At 39.5% G+C, this 13,097-nt stretch overlaps 1 protein-coding gene across 3 annotated transcripts in view; it reads right to left on the reverse strand.

Annotated features, from left to right (window-relative positions):
- Positions 1 to 13,097, reverse strand: part of GPC3 (glypican 3) — a gene marked incomplete at its 5' end in the record, with an annotated part of 437,280 nt that overhangs the window by 142,042 nt on the left and 282,141 nt on the right. For all 3 annotated transcript variants that reach the window (XM_079727248.1, XM_079727247.1, XM_079727246.1), the window contains one exon: positions 7,742 to 7,867. In XM_079727248.1, the coding sequence (XP_079583374.1) occupies positions 7,742 to 7,867 (126 nt within the window). The remainder of the gene's footprint in view (positions 1 to 7,741; positions 7,868 to 13,097) is intronic.

Below are 13,097 nucleotides of genomic sequence, written 5' to 3' on the forward strand. Positions count from 1 at the left end.
TGATCCAACTGAGCACGGTGGGGCTGGCATAAGAACTAAGAGAACATGATCTGCTTCAAGAATAAGCCATCCAGCCTTCAACAGGTGGCTACAGACATCACTGCTGAGCCACAAGGATGTCTCCTCCTGCTACTTCAGACCTGACAGGTGACAAGTACAGCCCATCCTGAACGTGGCAGACCATATTATGCTGTCAGTCAGTAGGATAAGCTGGGTTTTTCTCACTCAATTCTGCAGGTAGAGCTGCTGTATGTGACACTATAATCTTAAGGGATAAATGTCACTGTATTGCCATAGAGTAGGTTCTGAAAAATAGCTGTCACTAAAGACAACTTTTGACATAAATCTATAACGGAAAATATGTCAGTCTAAGCCCTTAGAGGAATTATTACATGGGGGTGCACCCCAAATTTATCTGTCTTACCTTACCAGATTATAAAAAAATCTCTAGCTGACACAAATATTTCATGCTACACCAAGTTAAGTCATTTTCTATGTAATCTATTTTTCCTTCAAAACTTTTCCATGAAAAATCTTGACTTACCTAAAGCAAGTTAGAATATATAAGCTGCCATACTAGCTATACCTCAGTATTTTCATTCTAGGACATACACTCAAATCAGAAAAAAGTGAAGTGTCATGTTTCTGCTTCCAGGAAAACTGAATGAAATGAAATCCAAAAATGTCTTAAGGGGACCAAGAGCTTTGGAGGCAGACAGTGCTCCAAACAAAATAAAGTTACTTTCCCAGTCAAAAAAAAAAAATATATATATACCAAAGCCGTATTTGTCCCTCTCTCTCTCCTGCCAGCCTTTCATAAGCAGAGCTTCCTGCAGGACAGAACTAGCAATGAGAAGAGCTGGGGTATTGAAGGCTGCACCACAGTTTCTAACCCTCCGACCATCACAACAGGGGCTGCTAAGAAGAGCTATAAGCCTTGGCTACAGCAGGAGTTCAGTCTGACTTGTGCCTAAACAAGTTCAGAAGTAAATGACTTTAGGACCTGACTCAATACCATTCAATATTATTTCCATGATCCGCTGTTTACTTCCTTTCCTGTGCCCACTTCCTCTTGGCTCTGTTTTTTATTTTATATTTGCCTCCCCATTGGTGTTTTCATTGGCTATCCCATATTCAGAGTTCTATGTACACTGCCTTGAGCCTTTTGGAGAAAAGCTACAACGTAAACCTAAACTAACAAACAAAACTCAAATAATAAATAATAACCTATTTTAGCATGACACCATGGGAGCTATATATAGCGATTGCTGCATATCACTGGCCTGTGCTGATGTGATTGGAATGAGCTGTGCAAGTGCATAGGTGTGTCTGAATATGTATACACTCCACACAGTGGTCTTTTCTTCAATTAATTCCTTCATAACCAGATTGAAGATCCTGAAGGTCATTCCATTTTGCTCTTTAAACCAGTGAAAACCTTGCTAGTGCTAGAAATTGGTCCCTCCCCACCTCAAGTCCTCAAAACAGTGTTCTTAAAATAACTGCATTATAAAAACAGAATCCACTATTTCCCCTCACCTTTCCTACATTATAGGGCAAAACCCAGCCGTTTTGTTCATCTCATTTAAGAAAACATTATTTTGTACATGTCAGGAATTGGGTGTTAATGGTTCTCTCATTCATTCCCACTTGTTGATATGACACAGTCTATCCCTCCAACTCAGCAGAAGAAAAACAGTCTCGTTACGCTATTTTTCTGAAGCATCCAGAAGGTTTAGAGACAAGAACAAAACTCCTTGAGAATTAAAATAATTGCTTTGTATACTCCTGCTTCTGCCTTTCCAATTAAGCAGAGAAATCCTGGAGAGGTGCTATAAACATTGGAAGACTTGTCTGATCAGTGGAAATAAGGGAGAATTTGCAGTGAGTGTGTGCGTATATCATTTCTCAGGTGAAATGGAAGGTAAGATTGCGTAGGAGGGAGAGGACACACCTTCACTGCAATGTGCCCCTGCGGATCTCAGGGAGTTTATTCTCTAATGCCAGGTGCCCCATGTACTCCACTGACAGTCCCAGAGTCATGCTGAGAAAATACAAAATGGATACTGATCCATAATGAACAAAAGTGGCCACGCAGATCTATCAGCCAGAAGATAACAGCAATATTCTGGGGCTGACATCTTGATCCAGGCCCATCGAGCACAGCAAAATGGCAGAGGAGCAAAAAAACCAGCTAGGACTGGATACAGAGGGAACTGAGGCATCGTGCCACAAAGTATTAGTAGTTGTATATGTGGAACTGATAAACCTCAAAGTCACTAGGGAAGTATAAACTCCTGTAGGAGGTATGCGGACTGCAGGAGAGACCAGCTAACTATACATGCAGCGCTGAGAGAAAAAAGACTCAGGGGAGAAAACATGCAAAGGAATATAGAGATGAGGCCAGGTGGAGGAGAGGCTAGCATTTAGGTGGTGGTCAAGTATGATGGGGATGGGAGACCTGAAGGCTGTCCTGTCCTCAAGGTTAAGGGTGAACCAAGCTGATTCAGAAATGGTGGGAAAAGCCTGATTAGAGCAGTAGTTGCTCAGGGTTAATATAAAAATGGGTGGAAAACTGATGACTGGATAAAGAAAATGTGCTAAACCCATGCAATGAAATATTATTTGGCCACAAGAAGAAAAGAAGTGCTGATACATGCTACAATTTGGATGAACCTTAAAAACATTATGCTAAGTGAATGGTTCCATTTATATGAAATATCCAGAATTGGTTAGTTGCCAGGGGCTGGAGGAAGGGGAGATGGGAAGAGATCACTAATGGGTATAAGGTTTCTTCTGGGGTGATGACGGAGTCTTGGAACAAGACAGAGGTGATGATTGTACAACATAGTGAATGTACTAAATGCCACTGTATTGTATACCTTAAAATGGTTAATTTTATATTATATGAATTTCACCTTAATAAAACACACACACACACACACACACACTAGCATGCACACCCAATACAAATGGGTAGGAGCCTCTGCTGTGACGGCTCTGAGGGGAGTTCTCCCTGGACTGCTGAGGAAGGAGGCTGGTTGACTTTTTTCCTCTCATTCTTCTCCTTAAGTTGTAAACTCCTCAGCAGGGGCAGGCACTGCATTCTGCCTATCACTGGATGCCCCACAGGGCCTAGTACATAGTAAGTGCTCAATCTTTGTTGAAGGAACCTGCATTATCAGATGTTAAATGTAGAAAAAAAAACCAGTATTTTTTTCTAACTAAGGTTTTTGAACATGTATAGGTTCAGTTTCTCTCTTATGCTATTTTAAAATAAACTTGATTAAACAATAAAACAGAACTTACATAGTATCAAACCATCCAGAAGAAGGGTGAAAATTTCAGCCAATTATCCAGATATTTGGCCTAACAGTTCTAAAAAGGTGTTTGAGAATGTATTTGCTAATTTGTTCACTCTTCATACAGGCAAACCCTACATTTAGCTGTTAAGCCCAGTGTTAGCTTACTTCTATGGGCTCCTTTATTTTTCTCTTGGTCTCAAAGATTCTGTAATTGAAATTCACTGTAGTTCTACAAAGGCAAAAGAAGGAGAATTTTCTGCCTTTGGCAATGGTAGGAGATCTTTGCCTGTATGATACATGGTGACTCTCATAATGGAGTATACCTCACACAAGCCAAGCTTGCTAATTTGAAGATTTCTCTGTGAAATCCTGGAAGCCAATATTTATCTCCAGCCAAGATGAGGAGGTGGTGGAGGGAGGGGGAGGTGAGATGGACAAATGATGCTTATGTGGTACTCCCTGAGACTAGATCTGTGAAAACTTTCTTTTCCTGCATAGTTCAACTGATTTTATTCATAAGAGATAAAAATTGAAAGGATGTGAAATATGACCTTATTTAGAGAGACAATGACTTGTTTGACTCTTTAAAAGTTGAAAGATCTGTACGTCCATAGTAGGAGGGTATAAACAGCTATGACAACCCAGCTGACATGGATAATGATCAATATTTTCTTCAACGTCAATATTTTCTTTTTAATCAGGTGTCTCCACTGACAAGTCTTGTTCTCTTTCAAGATCCTTGATTTTCATAACTTTTCTTGACTAAAAGTAAAATATTTTCAAAGGAACACAAATCCAACCTATAAAGGCAACAAAGTCACAAGCCACTTGACAATATGAATTGGCAACTGTTACTTAAGACTAAATTAAATGAGAAATTAAATGAAAAGCACTGGAAAGAGGATTTAACTATAGATGAGACATGCAGCGCAAAGCTAATCTTAATAAATGGTGCAAACAGAGGGCACACGTGTCCTCAGGCTACAGAACTTCATATTATTAAATATATATTCTTGAGTAATTTGGTAAAAATCTAGTTCGACACTATTCCCTAGTCCCATCGTTGCGTTAGGTCAGTGATTAAAGTACCGGTTAATTATAACCCGAGGTTGCCAACCATGGAAGGGTCACTTCCTGGATTACATTATCCTTATTCTGTCTACCAACACGTTTGATTTCCTTCCTTCCTCCCACCTTCTTTGTCTTCCTTCCTTCTTTTATTCCTGCAGAGTATATATCAACAATAAAAGTTGTTCCGAAAAAATTGTTTTTTCAGAAGTACAAGTAAGAGTTTGGAATAATGGCTTTCCTCCATACTATAATATTTATTTTATTTTATCATTTTCAATATCTTAAGATATCAAAAGCTAGCAAATTAAACAAAGACGTTTAACAGAGTTATTTTAACGGTGCAGAAGTGCATTTAGTTAGCTTTTGGACTCATTCAAAGTTAGCAGGCTTTGGATTCTTCCATTTGATAGAAAAGGACTTTCTTGGTTCCAGGACAACATCCTTCATGAAAGTATACTGAACATGAAGCAGTTTATATGAGTAAAATTCAATTTTTAAAAATCCCACTAATTCGGGACTTCCCTGGTGGCGCAGTGGTTAAGAATCCACCTGCCAATGCAGGGGACATGGGTTTCATCCCTGGTCCAGGAAGATCCCACGTGCTGCGGAGCAACTAAGCCCGTGCGCCATAACTACTGAGCCTGCACCCTAGAGCCTGCGTGCCACAACTACTGAGCCCACGTGCCACAACTACTGAGCCCACGTGCCACAACTACTGAAGCCCATGCGCCTAGAGCCCGTGCTCTGCAATAAGAGAAGCCATGGCAATGAGAAGCCCGCGCACTGCAACAAAGAGTAGCCCCCGCTCACCGCAACTAGAGAAAGCCCACGCGCAGCAGTGAAGACCCAGTACAGCCAAAAAAAAAAATAAAAAATAAAAAAAACATAGGCCTGCCTGACAAGAAATTCTTTTGAATTAACTAAAACTGGATCATCTGATATATCGGAAGACATATCCAGTGGGGTTACAACATTTGCTCTAAACAATCACAACAATGAGGAAACATATTAGTGCTTGATTCACAGGAGGTACTCAAATATTTGTTAAATGAGTAAATAAATGAATGATTACTTTAGTAAAGAAATATAAACCAAAATTTCCATGGTTACAAGATATGCTGCTTAAAACAAATTAGTGTTCAGGGATTGTTCACTTTTCACCATCTTAATATACCAGTGGGTAAGCCATTGGGATGGCCTCTCATCAAGTTTATGCAAGAACCACATATCTGACCTGTGGGCATTCTCCTTTTTAAATATTATATCCTTTATACCTGTTCTAAGGCGTCTGCTTTTTATAAAGCCAAATACCAACTGCTCTTCTTTGACAATTTAAATGAATATGTGGTAACAGTTAGGTACATTTCCATGATTCTATTCAGTACCTGACAGAGATTTTAGGGTGATAAAGATACACCATTTCTCTAGAGTGGGCTGCATGGGGCCATTAATCCCTCCAGCCTGATTCACATTTGCTACAGAGAAGTCTATCTCCAGGGTGGCATGCAACCTCAGTCTCATTAGCACCTCATTCTCATTGTTCCAGGTCAGTACAAAGCTTAGTTGAGAAACAAGCTGTTTTCAGGCATGTGTTCTACTTTGCATTGGGAAGAGGAGGGGTGGGGGGGGGAGGGAGAAAGAAGAGAAGTAACACGAACTGAGCTTCCAGTATCTGCCAGTCTGCTAGGGGCTTTACCTCACCTACTAGGTACAACAACCCTGTGAGATGCCCCTTCCTTACAGAAGAGGACTGTGAGACTTTCTAGGTGAAGTGACTCACCCCAGGCCACACGTAGTCAGTAACAGAACTGAGGTGCAAATCCAAGTTCACCTGGCTCCAAAGCCTTCCTCTGTCCGTGACATTACATTAATTAATTCCATGATTAATTAATGATTAATTATCCTGTGTCCGGATATTGGGTTCCACTAGAATGTAAGCTCCTGAAAGCAAGTAACTTGCCTATCTTTTTAAAATTATTATTATTATTATTTTTTTTTTTTGCGGTACGCAGGCCTCTCACTGTTGTGGCCTCTCCCGTTGCGGAGCACAGGCTCCGGACGCGCAGGCTCAGCAGCCATGGCTCATGGGCCCAGCCCCTCCACGGCATGTGGGATCTTCCCAGACCGGGGCACGAACCCATGTCCCAAGCATCGGCAGGCGTACTCCCAACCACTGCACCACCAGGGAAACCCTAACTTGCCTATCTTGTTCACCCTCATATCCCTAACTGCTACCTTGGTGCCTAACACATAGTATCTCAAACATAAATGTTGAAGGTATGGATGAATGTATAAATCCATAAGGAAATGAAACACACAGACTGCCAGAGCTAGAGGTGCTCTAATCCAACCATCTCGGCTTTTAGATGGGGAAAGTAAGGCTCGGAGGGATTAAGTCACTTGCCCTTGGTTAAACAACTGGTCAGTGAAAGATTCAGAACTTGCATCCAGGTCTCTTCTGTATTCTCCTCTACAACATGCTACCCCTTGCACAGACATTTTTGAAAGCATGTTCATCAACTCCATATGGTTTCCTAAGCATTCTACCCTCCCGATTTAATTCTTTAATTGTAAGCTATTCCTTACACATGCAAAGCAATGGAGGTTAGGAATACCATTAGCCCACTAGAATGAAAGCTCACTGAGGACAGGAAAATTTGCCTGTTCTTTTCACTTCGACACGACTGGCACTTAGAAAATGCTCAGTAAATATTTGCTGAAGAAATGAATATATATTATTTCCTTTCCAGCGATAAGCAAATTCTTCGTAGATGACGAATGTTAGCACAGATTATACTAAGAAACACTCAAATGATTAAACATTTCAGTAAAAATACTGTGAAATGGTACTCCTCCTTCCCTCCCCTTTCTTCTTTCCTCTATCTTCATCTAGAACACGGGGCACAGGGTGGGGGAGATAATGCTATTTCATAGGACTGATGTAAGGATAAAAAGAGTTAATACATATAAGCACTTAGCATGGTGCTTAACATGTAGTTAACTCTCAATAAATAACAGCTATTAGTACAAATATGATTTCTTCAAATCAATCAATCAATCAATAAGGGCCCACATAATGAGAAGATGGAAGAAGCCAAAGACACCTCCCCCCCCAAAAACAGGACTTGTTTTATGCTTTACAATTTGTAAAATGTTCCTGAATCCATAGTTCTCCATGTGCTTCAAAGTTTGTAAGTTCTATGAGGGCTATAAGTTATAGATGGCATCCGCCATGTCAGAGATGTTCATGTGTATGTTTTTTTCTAGAATTTTTCTCATGAAATGGAGAGAAGACATAACATTGAGATGAACATATGATAAGTATTCCTCAAATATTGCTATATTTAACATTAGAAAAAGATTACCTCTCCACGAGTTCTTGTCCATTCCAGCAAAGGGTGTCGTTTTCAGCCACAGGGCTATGGCTGCAGATGTAGCCAGGCAAAGCACTATAGAAGCTGATGAAAGATTTTAACTTCTGAATTAGTTCTCTGAAAGAAAAACAAAACATCTGTGTATAAGATGCAAGTAAACCCAGTATGAGGAAAGTTTAATTTCCTTATCAGCATGACAGAAAGGCTCTGCCAGGCTGATTAGAGCAATAAATGATTTAAAAAGACATTCTTGGCTACAAGGTCACAATTTAGGGTTTTTTTTAAATCAATAAAATGATAGAAAAAAAATTTGCCTGCCATATAAGGTGCTGTTCCTCTCAGAAGGATGATTTAATTCCACCATCCATTTTTCTAACACGTTCAGCTTCCATTTTTTGTTCAGATGCTGTTACCCACATTCTCAAAGGTGCTGATTACAAGGCACACTGGAGCACTACATATCTTTTGGTTTCTGAGTGTAACTGAGTGCATTGATTGTAATTTACAATGCTATTACCCTAGAGATGGCCCCTTTCCATATAGACTCTGGCTAATAGTTGCAGATCAGAATCACAGGGTGCTCAGAGCAGTATAAGCTCTGTGAAATTCTCCTGACAATATCATCAGAGAAACTCACATTTGCTAAAGGAGGAAAGTTTCTTTGTTCTTTGTTTATATATTGTGGTTCCTATGGGGGTGGGAGGGGTCCTAGTATATTTTATTATATATTTGCTCTGGCTTTCATGTTATGAGTGTGTGTGTGTGTGTGTGTGTGTGAGAGAGAGAGAGAGAGAGAGAGAGACACACACACACCAAGCGAACGTATTATATATGCAAATATGTATAAACACACACCCATAAATACCCAGCAAAACTTTTGGCCTATTATCTTCTTTCAGATGTACATGGACATACAAAATAAGACACTATAGACTGGAAAGAAGTATTTATGCTTATTAAGAAATATTAAAATATCTATGCAATAGATGTCCAGTAGTAAACAAACCAAAATAAAATACTCTTTATTTTCTAAAGCAATATTCCTTGTAGAAAGGAAGTTAAAGAGTACTTCATATATATTCAAGTCTATCTTAAGTCTTCACTAAGTTTTTAGAGACTCTCACCAGGGAATTTACTGGCAGTGGAGGAATTATGCAATACTGTCTCCTGGCTAACAATGGACTGACCTGATACATAGGCCTCTAGAGAAGCCCAGAAATGCCTTCTGGGGGTTGTTCTCAGATCTGGCCAAAAGAGGAAGACTGGTGGAAATTTTGTCTTGCATTTAATGCCATTTTCCATTTTATTACCATAAAACAATTCATTTCAACTAATAATTTAGAGAGAGAGAGAGAGAGTGCGCTTACGACACTCAGCCTCTTCACAAAGGCTCGAGTCACAGTAAAGCCAGGGTGATGTACAGAACAACTCGAGAAGGGTTATTGAGACATATATAACTCCTGATACCCCAGCAGTTACTTCCTGCTGTGCTCAAACCCTCACAGTCTACTGCTGGTTGCTGAGCTCCATCAATCTCCAAAGTGAAGAGGCTCAATATAGGGCTCTGAAGATAAAAGTCAACACTATAGTTTCTCACAGAGGAAAAAGATGGGTTCAGTTAATGCTAATAGGGGAGATGCTCTGTTTTACAAGGTAATAATATGGTTCCCAAGAGTGGAAACTGAAAGACTAAAGGCTGAGTAATTCCCCTCATTCCATGAGGAAATGGAATACAGCCATTAGTCTATGGGAAGTGATGGCCCTCCCTTTAATGAAAGAGTTTCCCTTAGGCCTCCTCCTACCTTCAAACTCTCTCCCGCTAACATAGCACATAGCAAGAAAAATTGAATCTCATAGCAAAGCCTTCCAATTTGACCTCCCTAGAAGTTAAATCAAACAAACAAACAGAACACTCTGAACTTCTTCCAGCCTCCCAACTCTTGCAGTTTTTTTCTTGGCTGATCATAAAGATCATTGACAAACTGGAGAAGATGCAGAGAGGGTCTATCTAAGTGTCGAGGGGCCAAAGGGCTGAGATAAACCTAAGACCTCCAACTTTAGTATGAAGGAATATTACTTGGTAGGGTCAAAATAAAAGTCTAAGAAAGCCACAAAGACTGTGAATAATGTCTAGGTCATCAAATTCTAGAACTCGGGGATCTCTCTGAAACTTGAACAAGGTAACTTGGGGAAATAAAAGACCATCCTGCTTCACAGAGTACTCAATACCTCCATACTACATACAGGATGGACCTAGGGAGAGAGAGTGTTTTTAAAACTTGCTTCTGAATTAGTTATTTTGAATTTAGAACACAGCTTCATTTAGGAACTATGATATAGTGATGGCTGGATTCTCAGAACAGCCCCTTAAAACCCATTAGGAGTAGGAGCTAAGAGCACTGCTTTTGGAGTCTGACCCACGTAAGTTTCAAATGCCAGTTACTCTCTCACTTATTTAGCAGTGAAACCTTACTAGACAGATTCTAAACTTCTCTGAGGCTTAGTTTCTTTATCTGTAAAATGAAGCAAGTGATAGGTTGCTGGAATGATTAAATGAGACAATGCATGTAAAGTGTTTAGCATAGTACCTGGCCCAGAGTAATACCTCCACAGTGTTAGCCATTTGGCAATTTATTTCCATTATTATGAGCCTGTAGAATATAAATATAGTATATATATGAAATATATATTATATTCCAGATAAATTTATGTATGCAAGAGAATTAAGTTGTTTTCAAGTTCCAGATAACTTTACATGCGCAAGATAAACAATACTTCATCTTGTAAGGTGGGTATTAAAGAGTACAACCAAGTTTTCTCCCTAAATATTTTTCCTGTTATTCTTTTTCAAAAATTAGCTAGCTATTGGGCTGGGTAAATCACTGGACTAATCTGGTATAGCAGTTTAGATGGTCTTTGCCTGGTAGGAAAGTGGTGGTGGCCTTCACAAGGATTTGTGTCTAAGAATCTGAAATTGAGTATCAAATGTGGAAGACCAAGCTAAGATGAAGTCGAGTTTAAAAAGGTAGGTTAATCATCAGGGGAAGGCAAATCAAAACCACAGTAAGATACCACTTCAAGATGACTATAATAAAAAAGACAACAAGTGCTGGGAAGGGTGGGGAGAAATTGGAACTCCCACACATTGCTGGTGGGAATGTAAAACAGCACAACCACTGTGGAAAATAGTTTGGTGGTTCTTCACAAAGTTAAGCATAGAGTTACCACATGACCCAGCAATTCCACTACTAGGTATATAGCCAAAATAATTAAAAGCGAGTACTCAAATAAGTACATGTACACGCATGCTCATAGCAGTACTATTAACAATAGCCAAAAGGCGGAACAAGACAGATAGGTAAACAAACACATATTCTATACAATGGAATATTATTCTGTCTTAAAAAAAGTATTCCTGCATGCTACAACATGGGTGAACCTTGAAAACATTATGCTAAGTGAAAGAAACCAATCATGAAGGATCACATATTATATGATTCCATTTATGTGAAATGTCCAGAATAGGCAAATTTAGAGAGGCATAAAGTAGATTAGTGGTTGCTTTGGGCTGGGGGGATGACGGTTGGGGAATGATTGCTAAAAGGTATGGGATTTCTTCTTGAGGTGATGAAGATGTTCTAAAATTGACTGTGGTGATGGTTGCACAACTCTGTGAATATAATAAAAACGGCTGAATTATATACTTTAAATGGATGAATTGTATGGCGTGTGGATTATATCTCAATAAAGCTGTTATTGAGATTTACCTCCAAAAAAGGGTAGAGAAGAGGTGAAATATGTCTCAGAGAAAGAGAGGCTTTGTCTACAAAGAGATACTCCTTGGAATAGTGGAAAGAGACGATCAGGAGAGCTCGGAAAGAGCCAGCTTTGGATGGACATGAAACAACGGCCCGGGTGAAGGGTGAGAAAAGAAATTTATAAGGGCCACAACTTCAGCACTGCAAGAGCTGCAAACAGTGTTAAAAATCTATTTCTTCCTTCATCTTATAAAATGAAGTCTGCTTTTTTCTCATCATAAAAGAAATATATGGTCACTATTGAAAATTTATAAAATATAGAAAAGTAGAAGGGGGAAAAAAACCTTATTTATAGTGCTACCAGCCAGATAATCACACTTAATATTTGGATATATTTCCTTTCTAGACTTTCCTCTCCAGTGAAGTTTTATGTTTATTTCTCTAAAACCTATTCTTCTTGATAGGCTTGTTCACCGAGTTCTTTTTGGTTCTCAGTGTATATTATTCCCATTAGAACCCACCTAGAATCCCAGGTAGATTTGATTAGAAAAGAACATCAAAATAATGAAATAAATGCTGGTTTTCAAGTAATTCCCAGGACCTGTGGGATGAGGCAGTAGCCACTTCACTGAGAACAAAGAGCAGGGCTCCAGCACATTTAGCAAACTGGCCAAGACTCCCCAAATACAGTGTTACGGTGCAGGCCATTCCTTCATGCAAAAGCTTCTAAATACTGTGAGAAAACAAATTTTGGTTTCCAAAGAAACTTTGATTTTTGAAAGGAAAGCCAGACATACTATTTTTCAGGGTAGAAGACTTTCTAAACTGTTGGAGAGTTAATGAGCTTTTCAAAAGAGGGCGACAACAGGTAATAACGTCCTCTGACATCACAGCCCTGAAAGCAGCAGAGTGTGACAGGAGTAGTTTACTGCCTACTGGGTTTACTGCGCCTGTCTTATTTCTTCTCTTCTTCGTCACTCCTTCCTAAACTTGTTCTGGCATGGGAATTAAGTGTATTTTATTTTTACCTTTTCTTAAATAAAGCTTTCTATCTCCCTGCTTATAATTTTAAAAGGAGGTGAGTTGCATATATTTCTATTTATCTCTTTGAAGAAAGATACCTGAAACTAAATTAAGTGACATATTAATTACCCATGTATGACTCAGTCCAGATTTCTTTTCTTTGTGCTAGTAACCCATGACAGACAACAAAAGAATCTCCACCCATGAACTAAGGCAGTCTGCTCAACTGAATTGTCTCTGGGAAAAAAAAGGATAAAAGTTTGGACAATTAGTTGCCCGGGATGGGAAAACAATTTGATTGAAGGGAATGCTCTTTGATTCGAATTCCACTTTATTCTAATCATACATGCCAAACATACCATTTGACATATAAACAGTGAACCCTACGGCTCTCACTTGGGACAAACCCAATGCTTGCTCACAGCAGTCTACTCAGGAAAAAGAGTCTCTTCAATGTGTTAAATGTGGAACTAAAGGACAGGGCCCCTTTGCATGCACGAGCCATTTTGAAATACTGCAGCTAGGCGCCCGTGATCTTCCCTGGGGGGCTCCCACCATCCTCAAGA

This window comes from Hyperoodon ampullatus (assembly GCF_949752795.1).
Source record: "Hyperoodon ampullatus genome assembly, chromosome: X".
NCBI classification, from domain to species: domain Eukaryota; kingdom Metazoa; phylum Chordata; class Mammalia; order Artiodactyla; family Ziphiidae; genus Hyperoodon; species Hyperoodon ampullatus.